A 14013-nucleotide genomic window follows, 5' to 3' on the forward strand; every position below is an offset into this window, starting at 1 on the left:
AGCACGGCCGCCCGTCGGCTCTGTTGGAACTTCTTCTGCTCATGGTAGCTGCGAAACTTACTCTGGATAAGGATGGCGGCCTGCGTCATCTTTTTATAAAGTGCATACTGACACACAAAAGACACAAATTACTAAAACAAGTGCTCATTTCTTGACTCACAATGCTAGTAAATGAACTGCACATTTTTAGTCTTTTCCTCATATTATATAATGCACCCTTAGAAAAAGGTTACAAAAGCTGTCACTAGGACAGTACCCTAGTACCATATACCAGATATGTGTATATTTGGTACAAATATGAACCAGTGATTTGTATTGTAAGGTACAGTATATTAAAAGGGTACCGCCACAGTAACCAATTTTGTACCTTGTATTTTAAAAGTAAGTGTACATAAAATATATTGATGATTCTTTAATGGTGCATTAGCGTTTTTCTAAAGTCCCCCTGTGGTGAAAATGATTTTGTTTATATGACTATATGGTGTTTTTAATGTTTCAAGACAAACTATGTGCAAATTTATCAGTCAACACCATTGCTGATTTTTCTGCTGAAGTTCACAAAAGTCTCAGCACGAAGTTTGAAGCCGCCTCTGTTTTTCATTTTGCATTTTATAACCTATCACGACAACGCCACAGCTGGTGTGAATGAGTGGAGGTGGAGACTAATTTGCATATTTATGAAGTCTGTGTATAATAAATGAAACAAGGGTGTATTAGACTTAAGCTATTTGAAAACCAGTTAAAGCTATTTACATTTTCACAAGAAACCCATTTAACAATGCCATAAATATTAGTTCTGAGGGATACAATTGTACAGAGGGACATTTAAAGGGACACTCCACTTTTTTTGAAAATATGCTCATTTTCCAGCTCCCCTGGAGTTGAACATTTCATTTTTGCAGTTTTGGAATCCATTCAGCTGATCTTCAGGTCTGGTGGTACCAATTTTAGCATAGCTTGGCATGGTCCGTTGAATCTGATTGGACCATTGGCATTGCGCTCGGAAGTGACCAAAGAGTTTTGATATTTTTCCTATCTAAAACTTGCAGGCGCAATGATATTACGCAGAGCCTGAAAATAGTCCCCTGCTATTGAAAGTAACCAAGGGGACTATTTTCAGCAGTGCGCAATATCATTGCGCCTGCTGCAGCCATGTTACATCAGCAAAGTCTTTGATTATTACGCCAGAATGAGAGTGTAGTTCCTAGCCATATCTGCCTAGAACATCGCAACTTTTAATTTTCCGTCTTAGTACACGATGTATCTACAGAAGTGTCAAGTTTTAAATAAAAAGTTTAAAAAAATATCGAAACTCTTTGGTTATTTTTCAGCGTGATGCTAATGGTCTAATCAGATTCAATGGATTGTGCTAAGCTATGCCAAAAGTGGTACCGCCAGACCCAGAGATCAGCTGAATGGATTCCAAAATGGTAAAAATCAAATGTTTAACTCTAGGGGAGCTGGAAAAATTAGCATATTTTCAAAAAAAAGGTGAGTGTCCCTTTAAAGCTCAATTGCAAAAATACAGTTATCTCTTGACTTTTGTGTTCTGTATAACTAGGGGTTTCAAAAGATTTATCGCGATTAATCACATACAAAATAAAAGTTTGTGTTTGCATAATATATTTGTGTGTGTCTTGTAATTATTATGTATATTAGGGATGCTCCGATCGATCGGCCGCCGATCGGTATCGGCCGATAATGGCATTAAATGACTCGATCGGTGCTCGCTAAATCTGCCGATCTCATAAACCGATCTTTCTGTTTACTTTTGTCATCAAAAGGATCCTGAATGCGGCAGCAATTAAAGACATTTTTTACGTAGCGCGAGTATTTTTACAACCTGTTGCTCATGTGCAGCGTGCAGATTTGTATGTCTCTCTTTGCCTTTACAGAGATATGCATATTTACCGGAGGACGCGCTCCGGTAAACAGCGCGAGACGTCTTCACATCCCCCCCATCAAACAGCGTATACAACACATATCTATCACGGACAATTGCATCCTCATGCCAAAAGTTTCTTATTTGCATGCGTCTTAAAGTTTTGAGCGTTTAAACTTTTATTTTCCTCACAGCTGCCTGTCTGCGTTCAGCCGCCGCCCACACAAACAGCAGCCTGTCATCAGTGCACGTGAACAGAGCGATCTCTCTCTTACGTCTTAAAGCTGCAGTAACCTAATTCATCTCTCAATAAAATCACTCTCTGCTCTTGACTAAAGAATTTTTATACTTCATACGAATGCGTGTATATTTAATTAATACAGTAAAGTCTATGAAGTGTTTTATTTTCAGTACTTTTAGGAGACATACGCCTTTTTAAAGCCATATTAAATTTCTCTTTGCAGAATAAATATTTGTTGTGCTTATTTATTTAAGTCTCTATTAAAACAATAATATACCTAATTACTGCAAGTAATATAACAAAGGCAACATCCGTGGTATTATTTTATTTAGAAAGATTGTAACAGTTACAGTCATCAAAGAGCTTGCATATCAGCTTTAAAAAAATCGGTATCGGAATCGGTATCGGCCGATCACGAAGATTACAAATCGGTGATCGGTATCGGCTGCAAAAATCCTGATCGGAGCATCCCTAATGTATATATATAAATATACACATACATGTATAAACTAAGTTATTAAGTTATTTATGTATATTTTTAAAAATTTATATATAATATAAAATATATCAAAATCTAAATAAATACATTTACTCATGTAAATGTCTCTTAAATAAATATGTGCATGTGTTTGTATTTATTTATACAAAATAATTACATACAGTGCACACACATATATTACGCAAAAACAAACTTTTATTTTGTATGCGATTAATCATGATTAATCTTTTAACAGCCCTATTTATAACATAAATTATTCAAAAATGTACTAATTTAAACATTTTAAATATTTCTCCAACCTAGACAAAATCTACTCTCAAATAATGCATACAAGTAAATGGATTATAATAAGTTACCTTCAAGGCTATCCATGTTAGCTTGTAAAGGTACAAAAACAGATTAGTGAATGGAAAACCATGCAGTCGATTGTCCATGCAGTCGAGATTTCTTAGCTTTACATTTAAATAATACATCAGGCTTTAAAATTGACTCAAGTGCATTTACCAAAGCAAAGAACCACCAATGTTAGAGTATCCTAAAGGATTACCTGCTTGTACTTCCTGTAACAGCGCTGAATGACAGCGGTGGCTACTTCCTGTTGCTCGCGCAGTGGTCGTCCCTGCGGGGGACAAGGAGAGGAAAAGGGTTGGTTTGCGGAACTGGCAACCCACACATGGTCAGCACCTGGGAGATGCCGACTAGGCTGTCTCATCCATACACAGGAGAGAGAGGGAATAAAGAGAGAAGACAAAGATAACTGGGCCCTGGAGAGAGGTATGATAGTCCCAGTCTTCAGCCGGCACTGAGGTGTGTAATCTCTGTGGAAACTCATTACAGGCAGCCACAGGAGACAGCACGTTGCATTGACAGGTGGAAGAAGAGCAGGGCAGTCGCTCTTTATAAGCCAGGCCATGCGCTGGTTAAGCCACCTTACCCATGCGGAAGCTGTAGGGAACTGACTACTCTGTGTTTGTGCATCTATAAAAAGTGCATGATAGAAGGAAAGAGACAGTACGTCTGATGTTTTACCAACCTTACCAACTAGACGTTTAAATTCTGTCTCTATTTCCACATCAACAAAACCCTTCGGTACCCAAGCCCTGGCCTGTACCTTGTACTTGCGGAAAGCGGTCTGCACCAGCCGTGCGGCCTCGTAGAGTTCCCTCTGCTCCGGGTCGGACAGGGTTAGCTGGGCCAACTCTCGCTCCACTTTACTGTTGGAAGCTCGGAGAAACTCACTCCACTCGGCTGGAGCAGGCAACGTGGGCTTCTCAAACGGACCCTCGCTCATGGGTGAGTTACCCGGGCTCAGACTAGTGTTGGAGGATGGGGTCAGGGGTTCGTTGTATATGGGACTGAGATAGAAAAACACACAAAGCAGAATAAGCTGAGATGGAGACGTCATATAATGCATGGTTTTGTGCTTTCATCAGACAAGTTCCAAGTTTTATGTTCAAATGCATTGAAGACATAGGTCAGTGGATAATGTGTGTGTGTGTCAATCACTAATCTATATAAATGACTGGATTGCACATGATGTCAAAATTGTGAAGCCACCTCGCCGCCATATTGTTATGGCCAGAAGTTCTATTAAATCAATGAACGTTATCAGATTTTAATGATAAAACATCACTTTACTAGTCTCAGTTTTTATATCTAAAGTCTCCCTGTACATTATTAGAACGCAAACGTCCTAAGCATGTATATAGTTATTTACTGAAAGTTACATTTTGCTTTTTAAACAGTTAGTTACTATACATTTATCTTTATTACAGTATCAGATCAGCGGACAGACCGCAGCATATTTAGTATTAATGACAAACGTGCTCATTCTGAAATCTAAATAAATAATCATACTTTTACCATGGGTGATTCTCATGAAATCCAGATTTAGACGGTGTCCGGCATCAAATTTTTTTAACAAGCCATTGAAGCCATTTTTTTGCACATATAAGATTAAGGTCTGAACTTACTACAACCATTATTTTTAGAGGATTTAGAATTTTTTTTGAAAAAATATTTCCTAAAGAATTACATTTTTTAGATTATCATTATCAAAAATGATCATTACCGCAACATGATATTAAATATTACAAACTCATGTTTCGGTAATGAGAACTAAAAAGTTGTCTAGAGACTCTGACAAACAAAATTTTAACTTTTATCTGGAGAGAAAAAATAAGAACTGCTTTCCTGGTAGCCATCTTGAGTGTCACAGTCAATTATGTCCCTTCCAACTATTTTCTTTTGAAAATGTTAGTTCCTTGAGGGCTTAAACAATGATTGAAAATTGTTGCGGAGGATGAGATTTTTTTTAATAATCCTTATTATTGTCTCTACATTTACCAATGATCACCAAATACCACATGTTTCTTTACTGTAAATGTTTATAGTATAACATGCACTGAAGCTTTTTTTTTTAGATTTTTTAATTATAAATATTTGTATGTCAAAGAACCCAAATCCATTCATGGACACGTTGCGGTAATAAAAATGTTCCCCTTAAAGGTGGAAAAAACAAAATTGGTTTGTATGATGTCATTTGAAATCATGTACAAAATAGTACATGAAGAGATGTTTGTAACTGTATGCTTCTTATTTTGATACTCTTACTTTGCATTTACTTTTTTATCAAAATGTTTCATGACACATCATAAGTCCAATTTCAGGGAATCACCTGCAATAATTTGCTGGTTTTGTAATTATGTTATCTTTACAAGTTACCTAAACGTATTCAGAAAAATAACGCTGACTGTGTAGCTTTATTATACCCATGTCATTAACAGAATGCAGCAGACACACACACCTTAACGGTTTTTTATCCCTTATCCTGCCCAATTAAAACATGAATATTGCAAATAACACCAGAATTAACAATTAAGGGCGATTTATAGTCTATCCGTAGCCTGTGTGTAGCTCTGCGTAGCCTGACGCGCACCTCGCAAAATTTTTAACAGCGCTTCAGTTCTACGCGGACCGCAAGCGTTGTGATTGGTCCACCAGAACCCCTCCCGTCAGGTAAAAAAAACTGCGTCATAGGTATTTCCGTTTGTGACGGTGAAAACAAATATGAGCCAAGTTGAGGAGTGATTTAACTCAAACTGCAACAAAAGTGGCTGTTTATTTACTTCCATCATTGCTGGTCTTCTCAAATTATACACAACGAGTTGCTGTTTCTTCTTCGTTTGTGGGTTAACTTGCACAGTTTCTTCTTCTCTGACGGACGCGCTCCTACTGTGGTTACACACGTGGATCCTGCCCACCAGCGTTCGCGCGTGTGTTTGCACGTCAACGCGGATGACGACGCAAAAGTATAAATGAAAACCGACGCGGAACCTACGCCGTCGCTGCTACGCCGTAGGACCTACGCACGACTATAACGAGCCCTTTAATTTACATACACCTAACCTAAAAATTTATCTTGTGTAACTGATACGCTGTAAACCGGGTGAATTTAGATCATGATTTTGAATGTAAGTCAATAAAGCCCTTTGCCGTTTGGGAATACCAAGATGGGCGCTCGAATTCTGCGCTGGCTTCACCTCACGCTGTAACATTAAGCGTTCTATGCGCAATCCAGTCATTTATATAGATCAGTGACATTAATGCAAGATTCAGCTTATCTACCTTATCTATAAAAAGGGAGATTATAACAACATTCCGTATTTTTCGGTCTATAAGCCGTGTTTTTTTTCATATCTTGGCTGGTGCTGCGTCTTATAGTCAGGTGCGCCTTGTAAGTCAGTATGAATTAATTTCAGCCGCAAGAGTCTGCCATATGCTGCTTCTGTATTTTTGTAATTCAATGGATTCAGTAATGTGGAATGACGAGTATGCGAACTTCACGCTAGTTGGCTTGTTCAGTTAATTTAGACTATTCAACCTTCCAGGTAAGCTCTGTATGCTATGGTTTATCGTTTAAATAACTGATAATATTACTTTAACGTACAGACATCTATTCAGCCTGCTGTTCTGTGCTATTGTTTAGTTGAATAACTCACCTTTCCAGATTAAATGTCTGTTCTTCGGCTTGGATTTTGTGAAATAGTTTTCTAAATAAACGCGACTTAGTCGCGTTTATTTATAGTCCACTATAGCCCACTGTGACTTGTTGTTTTGTTTTAATGACGCATTTATTAATGATGTGGCTTATACTCTGGTGCGGCTTATAGTCCGGAAAGTACGGTTATTGGCATCAATCAGAAGTAGCAGCCCTCATGGGAAGCATAAATTTTATAAAATTTAAGAACTTCGGCTTAAAGCGACAGATTGATTTCTTGCGTTCAGCTCACTCATCACATCGCTCTCAATACTCCAGTGGTGTTGACTGAAAAATGTTTGCTAACCTCAGGTGGATGATGCTCGGCAGGTGCTCCACGTCCCCCAGATAACTGGCCAGCCAGCTCATGGTGTTGGTGAGCCCAGTGTTGTCCAGAGGAACGGACTTCACCGCTGGGAAATGCTCTCGTTTGATACACTCCGGAGTGGCCTCGATGATGTGCTCTGCCAAGCTCATCATGTTTGCCTGTCAGATGCAAAAACATTCGCACTTTTAACAACACGTTCAAGTTTGTTGAAATGTGTAGACATAAGCTAACCAACCACAACCAAGCAGATCAATCTAACCTCTGCACTGCTGAGATGTTTACTTTGGAGGTACGCACTGCTACAGTAACAAGCCCCTGAATTCCCATAGAGTGACATGATGAATAAAGCTTGACTGACTCTTGGCGATGGGAGTGAATCGATGGCAGGTGTATATTATGTGTTGACTGAGGTCTGGGAAGAGAGTGGGACCACAACCACTCTGATTTCACATGTCAGGAGGACTGATGGTGCTTTATATCTCCCTTTAACTTCTGTTTGCTTGTAGCTGTGCTTGTTCTAACAAACGCAGACTGGTATAATGCTAAATATTCTGCCATATTAGACATGTCAACCAGTACAGATGCTGCTAAGCTGTTAGTAGATATCTAGGTATGCTAATCTCACCTGAAGGTCTTCCATGTGTGAAAGACAGTCCTGATTCTCCTGATCCTCCTGATAGGACAGCATCTCCGTGTGTACCATTCCCAGCATGCTGAGGGGCTCTCCACGCTGTCGCAGCCGATTGGCCAGCTTCTCTTTCCCAATGCTGCTACCACCCTTCCTGACCGCCTCTCTGGTGCCCCACTTGTGTCCTCCACGAAAAGGGCCTAGCTTAGTTTGTGCCCCCAAACTCTCCTCAGAGGGGTTTTTGTCAGGGCTGGAGGGAAGGGTCTTAGGGCTGTTGGACAGTTTATGTGTCTGCTGATCCACATTCAAAGGAACTGATGGTTTATCCAGCTGTGGTTGCACGAGCTCGGGGTTGGGCTTGTGTTTTTTGGCGAGGGGAAGATCTCGCTGACACTCGTTGCTGTAGTAGCTGGAGGGCTCTGATCTTGGCCGTCTCAAATCTATGAAACAAAATAGGATATCACTATGAGGTATATTCAGAGGAGAGGCTCGGATTACTATTTCCCATTGCATTTGTTGTGTATCCAAAGTGCTATTAGTGGTAATCCAAAAAAAGACAGTTGGAATTAGATTTTGCAGTCCTGCTTACTGAGGCGCACGCAATAACCTGTTGCATTAGGCAAAGGGGTTTTGCTCTTATCACTCACAATAATGGGTCTTGAATTCATTTGTCCTTATTTACATTTTAGAGGTTTGATTAAGAGCAGTGCTATTCAATTAAAGTTTAAAAAAGGTTCAGTTTCTAAATTTCCTATCAAGCAATGGTCCTAGCCATCACAGTTTGCAGCATTTGAAGAGTTAGTATCTTGTAAGGGTGGCAGCAATAGAGACATTTGAATGTAAGGTATAATACATTTAAACAGACAAATTAGACTAAAGATAAGACAAAGTGGACTCATGAGGCTTATATACTGCATATAAAGAGTTACTTTATGCTTAAATGCACTGCAAGTTACTTTGGATGAAAGCATCTCCTAAATGCATGAATGCAAACGTACTGACATTGTTGTACATGGACTTTGTAATGACATATAAATAGCTTTTTCTGAAGTTATACTTGGTAACAAGTGATACATATGAAGCATTATCAATCAAATAATTGATATTTCTAAGTAAAATGTATTTCAGAGGAATATAGAAAACGGTGAAACAGCTGCATCGGATGACAGAAATAAAAAAACAGACATCAGCTTTAGCAAGAGGTCCTCACCAAGGTTCTGGTTGGTGCAGGAGGTTGTGGTGGTGTTGGCTGTACCAGAGTTTTGCCCACTGGGTGCCACCATACTATCGCTAGCCCAGCTGACCATCCAGCTGTTGGAGGTGGGGATGTCAGGGTTTGGAGAGAAAGACATGCTGGAGGTGGGGGGCAGGGAGGACGGGGTCTGCTGCTGCTCCTCTCTCTGGAGCTGCTCCAGACATTCGGCTAGCTTGGTGTGGCCGCGAGAGCGGGCGATAGATAGGGGCAGGCGACCCAGGGAATCTGGGATGGCCAGTGCTCTCCGGTCCCATTTATACAAGACCACTGCTGCTTCTAGGTGACCCAAAGCACATGCCCACATCTACGAGAGAGAAAAATAAGATGTTTGGCACAAGAGAGGTAAAATTTAATCTTTGATGTACTGCAAAACATATTAAACAAAAGTGCAAGATACTGTCATTCCCAAACTATAGAAAAACAAGGTAAATGTAACAGTACAATGTATGTTAATAAGATTACTGATAATTTCTTATGTTATGTCGAGCATTTCTGTGTGAATTATTTTGTAATTCCTGTTACATGTCATGCAAAGAGGCTGTTATGGGTGCATTAAACAGCACAATGACATCGGAGTTGACAGCAAAGCTGAACAGACCAAACATTGTTTCTTTCCAAGGGTCAGAAAGAAACAGTAAATGGTCAAACAATACTGTAATGCAATTATTTGGTGACATACCAGCGGAGTACAAGAGAAATGGTCAACATTGAGAGGGTCCACCTCCAGCTCCAAATCAATGCTGTCTGCATGTTTAGTGCTAGATGAGAAATCAAACACAATTTGTTATTATTACAAATGACATCACAACAAACAACCGACCCGACTCGAGTGCTTTTTAACTTACCGCCATTTAATGAGAGTCTGGATGAGGGTTGCATAGCCCTGGCCTGCGGCAAGGTGCAGCAAGGTCATGCCCCTAAAGGTCTTGGAGTGAATTAGATGTTTGGATTTGGCCCAGCAGGCCCGGTTCATCATCTTCTCACAAACAACTACCACACGACTCTCAAAGGAGCTCCCCGCCTGACCCGAGCCAAAAAAATAATTAGGTTTAATATCCTAACAAGTTTGAATTCATTATTTAACAGCATTATAAGCTTCAAAACTAAAATCTGAATACCTGATTTAAGAATACCTGAGACTGGTTATTAGCGCCTCCATTTCCACCTCCTCCTCCACCTCCTGGTGTTCCTCCGCTGCCCTGCTGCTGCTGACCGCCCATCTCAGCCATCCTGCGCTCCATCTGCTCCAGACGCTCCAGGATGGACATTCTGAACTGGTTATCTGCAGAGCAACCACAAGATTAACCACATTTACAGTACAGTAATCACAAATGAAGCTTTGGTTCTAACTAGAGTTTAATACTGAAGATTATTAACTAGTTTTACAGTTTACACTTTGACAAGGAAATCATTGCATTGTGATCCACAAAACATCATGCAAAAATGTTAAGTTGTTACTGATATACAAATATTTTTTGTTTGTTTTTTAACTCTTTATCATTACCATTGTGCTATCAAGTCACATTGTCTGATGTTATCAATCACATTTTCTCTAATTCTAGTCATTCATATACATTAATTGAACTAATAATTCGGTAAATTTACATGTTTAGCTTAAAAACACAAGTTTGAACATACACACAATATAAAATAATTCCTGTGCAAACCAACATGGTAGTAAAAAAGCCAGTAAATCCAGACTGATCTCACGAGAATTCGTACATATTTTACGAGTTGGCTAATTCGTATGAACTCATACGAAGTTAATCATGCAAAAACGTACGATTCTCATGAAAAAAACAACAATGAAACCCAACCCCGCACCTAACCCCAATAGCACAAATCGTAAAAAAACTTACGAATGTGGTTGTATGAATTAATACGAATTAGCCAACTCGTAAAATATTTATGAATTCTCGTGAGATAGCATTGGTAAATCTGAGTGACACATAACCTTTATTGCAGTTTCTCAAGTTTTCCAAGAGATCGATGTTAGGCGATGATAGTCAACAATAAATGGTTCACATCATGCTGCATATGGATTAACAGACTTAAATGTACATTCACGTAATTGGCAGACGTGTTTGTTCCTTGGGAATTAAACCCACAACCTTTGTGCTGCTAACAAATAATCTACCCACTGAGCTACACAAGACTTTAAGCATAGTTTTCTCAATTGTTTTTCAACTTGTGCTAACTGACAATATACATGTATAAAACAAATAAAACCCGAATAGAGATTAATATTTAGCTGTTCAGATTGAAAAGGGTAACAGCATACCTCTCTTCAACCATACAATTTGGGGTTTCATTCATGTTTTAAAGCACACATATTGCAGGGTGCTGATTTTGGGTATTTAATCTGTCAATCACACGCACACGCACACACACACAGTAACCACTGGAGATATGCAGGTGTATAAAAGGAGCAGCACAGGCAAACTACAGCATCAGTGCTATGAACTGCGCTCGCCTCTTATTAAAGAGCCTGTTTCTGTGGCAACCTGCTGCTGAGCGGTAACCAAGCGACAAGGGCATGCTGGTCTGTGGCTTGCTCCAGTATCAGTTTATTGATGAACCAGATGCAAAGCACAAGGAGAGATGATAAATGTGCAAGAAGCTAAAAAATGACTACATCCTCCACAAGGATGCAGTGAGCAGCATTTGTATTCTTTGATACGAGATAAATTGTCTTATATATGGAGTACTATTAGAACCATAAACACAGTATGGAAGATTAAGCTTGAGTGCCTTGTGGAAAGGTCACAAGCAGTGTTAAGAGATCATGCACACAGTGTCCTTGGATGCCAATTAAGGACACTAATCATAGACACACTGTCAGAAAAATGGTCCCTATAGCTGTCACAGGGGTAGTACCCTTTATAAAGGTTGTAGCATGTACCCTTTACTGTATACATTTGATACCAATAAGTACTTTTGAGGTACTAATATGACCTGTTTAGGTGCAAAGGTGTACTTTTTGAAGGGGATACTGTCCCAGTGACAGCTAGGCACTATTTTTGGGCCAGTGCAGATTTATGCATTTTTCATTTATATTTTTGCATTTGGAAGATGCTTTTATTCAATGTGACTTACAGTGCATTACAAGGTACACATTTTTTATCAGTATGTGTGTTCCCTGGGTTCGAACCCATGACCTTTTGCGCTGCTAACGCAATGCTCTACTACTGAGCTATCCAGGAATAAAGTATGTATCCCACAAGAGATGGTGCTTTTCCATTGCATAGTATCCCATGGTTTGGTTTGGGTCAGGTCAGCTTACTTTTGGGGGCTTTCCACTGGGTGCAGTACGTAGTACCCAATACTTTTTTAGTACCACCTCGGTTGGGGTTCCAAGCTACCCGAGCTGATACCAAAACGTGACGTGAAAACACTGTAGATCACTGATTGGTATAAGAAAATCGTCACTACCAGCTTTATCACTATAATGTAAAAAAATTAGCTTTACCTTCATGCTAGCTTGCGCTGGTTCGAGCAAACATGTTGTAATCTGTGCTCTGCTATGAGTTCTCAAACTCCCTTTTAGCGATAAAAAACATACACAGGCTGAGAATCAGGAACACCATACTAAGTTTTTCCAGACTTGCAGTTTGTGGTGGCACATTCGCTATGCGCACATCCGCATATATTCTTAAAAGCAACTTAAATGAGGCTCAGCGGAGCGCGCAACTGACGCCACGGGTGTTTGTACAGAAACTGTCATGTGAGACAGATGTGTTAACATCTATTTGTGGTGGCCAATTTTAATTTTATGGCGGACTGAGAAATAACGTTAAATGAATGTATGGGGATCTATTCCAACAACGCTCTCACTTGATGTCACAGCAGTAGGCAGCGCAAATATAACTACACGCCTATAATCCCTTCTGCTCCAAAGTGTTACTAAACTTGATGGAAAAGCTAACCAAGCCAAAGTGAGGTGAGCTGACCCGACCTGACCCAAACCAAACCGTGGGGGTACTATGCAATGGAAAACGCCATTACTGGGCCAACTCAAAGATCCCATCAAATGATCAATGATCAAGTAATCAAGTCTTTTTTTGGCTGTTTAAGTTATTTTTTGGTGATTTACGATTTTCTACATAAAACCATCCTACATAAAGAACATTCAGTGAAAATATAGCCCTGATGTCTTCAATATTGACTGAGTAAGGTCATGTCAAAGATTAAAACCAATGAATGAAACCAAACTTTATGTTCCCAATCAAGCTTTAGCTAGGATTTCATGGACAGGGTCACATTTGTCTTTAAATTTATGCAAAATGTGCACTATGCTATTCACATATCCCATTTTATTTCTCCTAAGGTATTTTAGGAGCAGTATAAGGCAAGGCTTATACCTAAATGAACAAACTTAAGAACTCCAAAGTCTCATGAGCTATGAAGGCTCAACCACCAAATGTTCTTGAGGGAAGAGAGTGTGTCTCTCTGTATAGTGGGCTTCAGGGTGCTTGTAAAACATCATTCAGCTACCATTGCAGGCAGAAGAGACACACACAGAGAGAGAAACTATAAAGAGAGAAACTGAATGAAAGTAAGCTCTCAGATCTGTGTGGCAGCAGCAGCAGCAGCGGTGTTGACATGTCTTTGTTCAGACAGTGCTGCAGTCTGCTGCAGTGCAGATGATGTCATCTCCACCTGCTGCTGCGAGCGCACTCAAAATGCCACACACGTACACTGCAGAGAGAGAGGGGGGGTTTCAGGAAAAGGGCCACATGCAGGGGGCGGAGATAGGGAACGATCTACCAATCAACGCAATGATGAGCAACACTCTTCTATTTACTCATACTCTAAATGTGACTATAGTTAATAAGAGCTGATGTTTGCATGGTTCATGGAAATTTTGTAGATGTCAGTTTTATCTAGAAATAAGAATGAGGGTATGTGGTATATTGCGTATAGTCGCGGCTAAAGGGCTTTGCATTAAATGGCTTTTAAATAATAGTTTACCAGAAATAAAAACAAAGGACACAAAAAATAGTAACACATTTAAAAACAGGTTTTCTCAAACTTTCACCCACTGTGAGCAACTTTTTATGAATGGCAGCAATTGAAAAAAATGTCAACAGATTTTTACGTTGGACATTTTGTTAATTAAATTAAACTTGTTTCTGAAAAAA

General features: G+C 39.5%; 1 protein-coding gene across 12 annotated transcripts in view; it reads right to left on the reverse strand.

Annotated features, from left to right (window-relative positions):
* The window catches only part of camta1a (calmodulin binding transcription activator 1a), a 489649-nt gene that overhangs the window by 5754 nt on the left and 469882 nt on the right, over window positions 1-14013 (reverse strand). For 6 of the 12 annotated variants that reach the window (XM_073875407.1, XM_073875408.1, XM_073875404.1 and 3 more), the window contains 10 exons: window positions 9991-10154; window positions 9718-9893; window positions 9552-9630; window positions 8828-9176; window positions 7615-8057; window positions 6969-7147; window positions 3734-3977; window positions 3170-3241; window positions 2979-2999; window positions 1-107 (listed from right to left, as the gene is read on the reverse strand). The exon at window positions 1-107 is cut by the window's left edge and continues 93 nt beyond it. In XM_073875407.1, coding sequence (XP_073731508.1) covers window positions 1-107; window positions 2979-2999; window positions 3170-3241; window positions 3734-3977; window positions 6969-7147; window positions 7615-8057; window positions 8828-9176; window positions 9552-9630; window positions 9718-9893; window positions 9991-10154 — 1834 coding nt within the window. The remainder of the gene's footprint in view (window positions 108-2978; window positions 3000-3169; window positions 3242-3733; window positions 3978-6968; window positions 7148-7614; window positions 8058-8827; window positions 9177-9551; window positions 9631-9717; window positions 9894-9990; window positions 10155-14013) is intronic. The other 6 variants (XM_073875411.1, XM_073875406.1, XM_073875405.1 and 3 more) reach the window with 3 other exon arrangements.

The sequence above is a fragment of the Misgurnus anguillicaudatus genome, chromosome 13 (assembly GCF_027580225.2).
Source record: "Misgurnus anguillicaudatus chromosome 13, ASM2758022v2, whole genome shotgun sequence".
NCBI classification, from domain to species: Eukaryota; Metazoa; Chordata; class Actinopteri; order Cypriniformes; family Cobitidae; genus Misgurnus; species Misgurnus anguillicaudatus.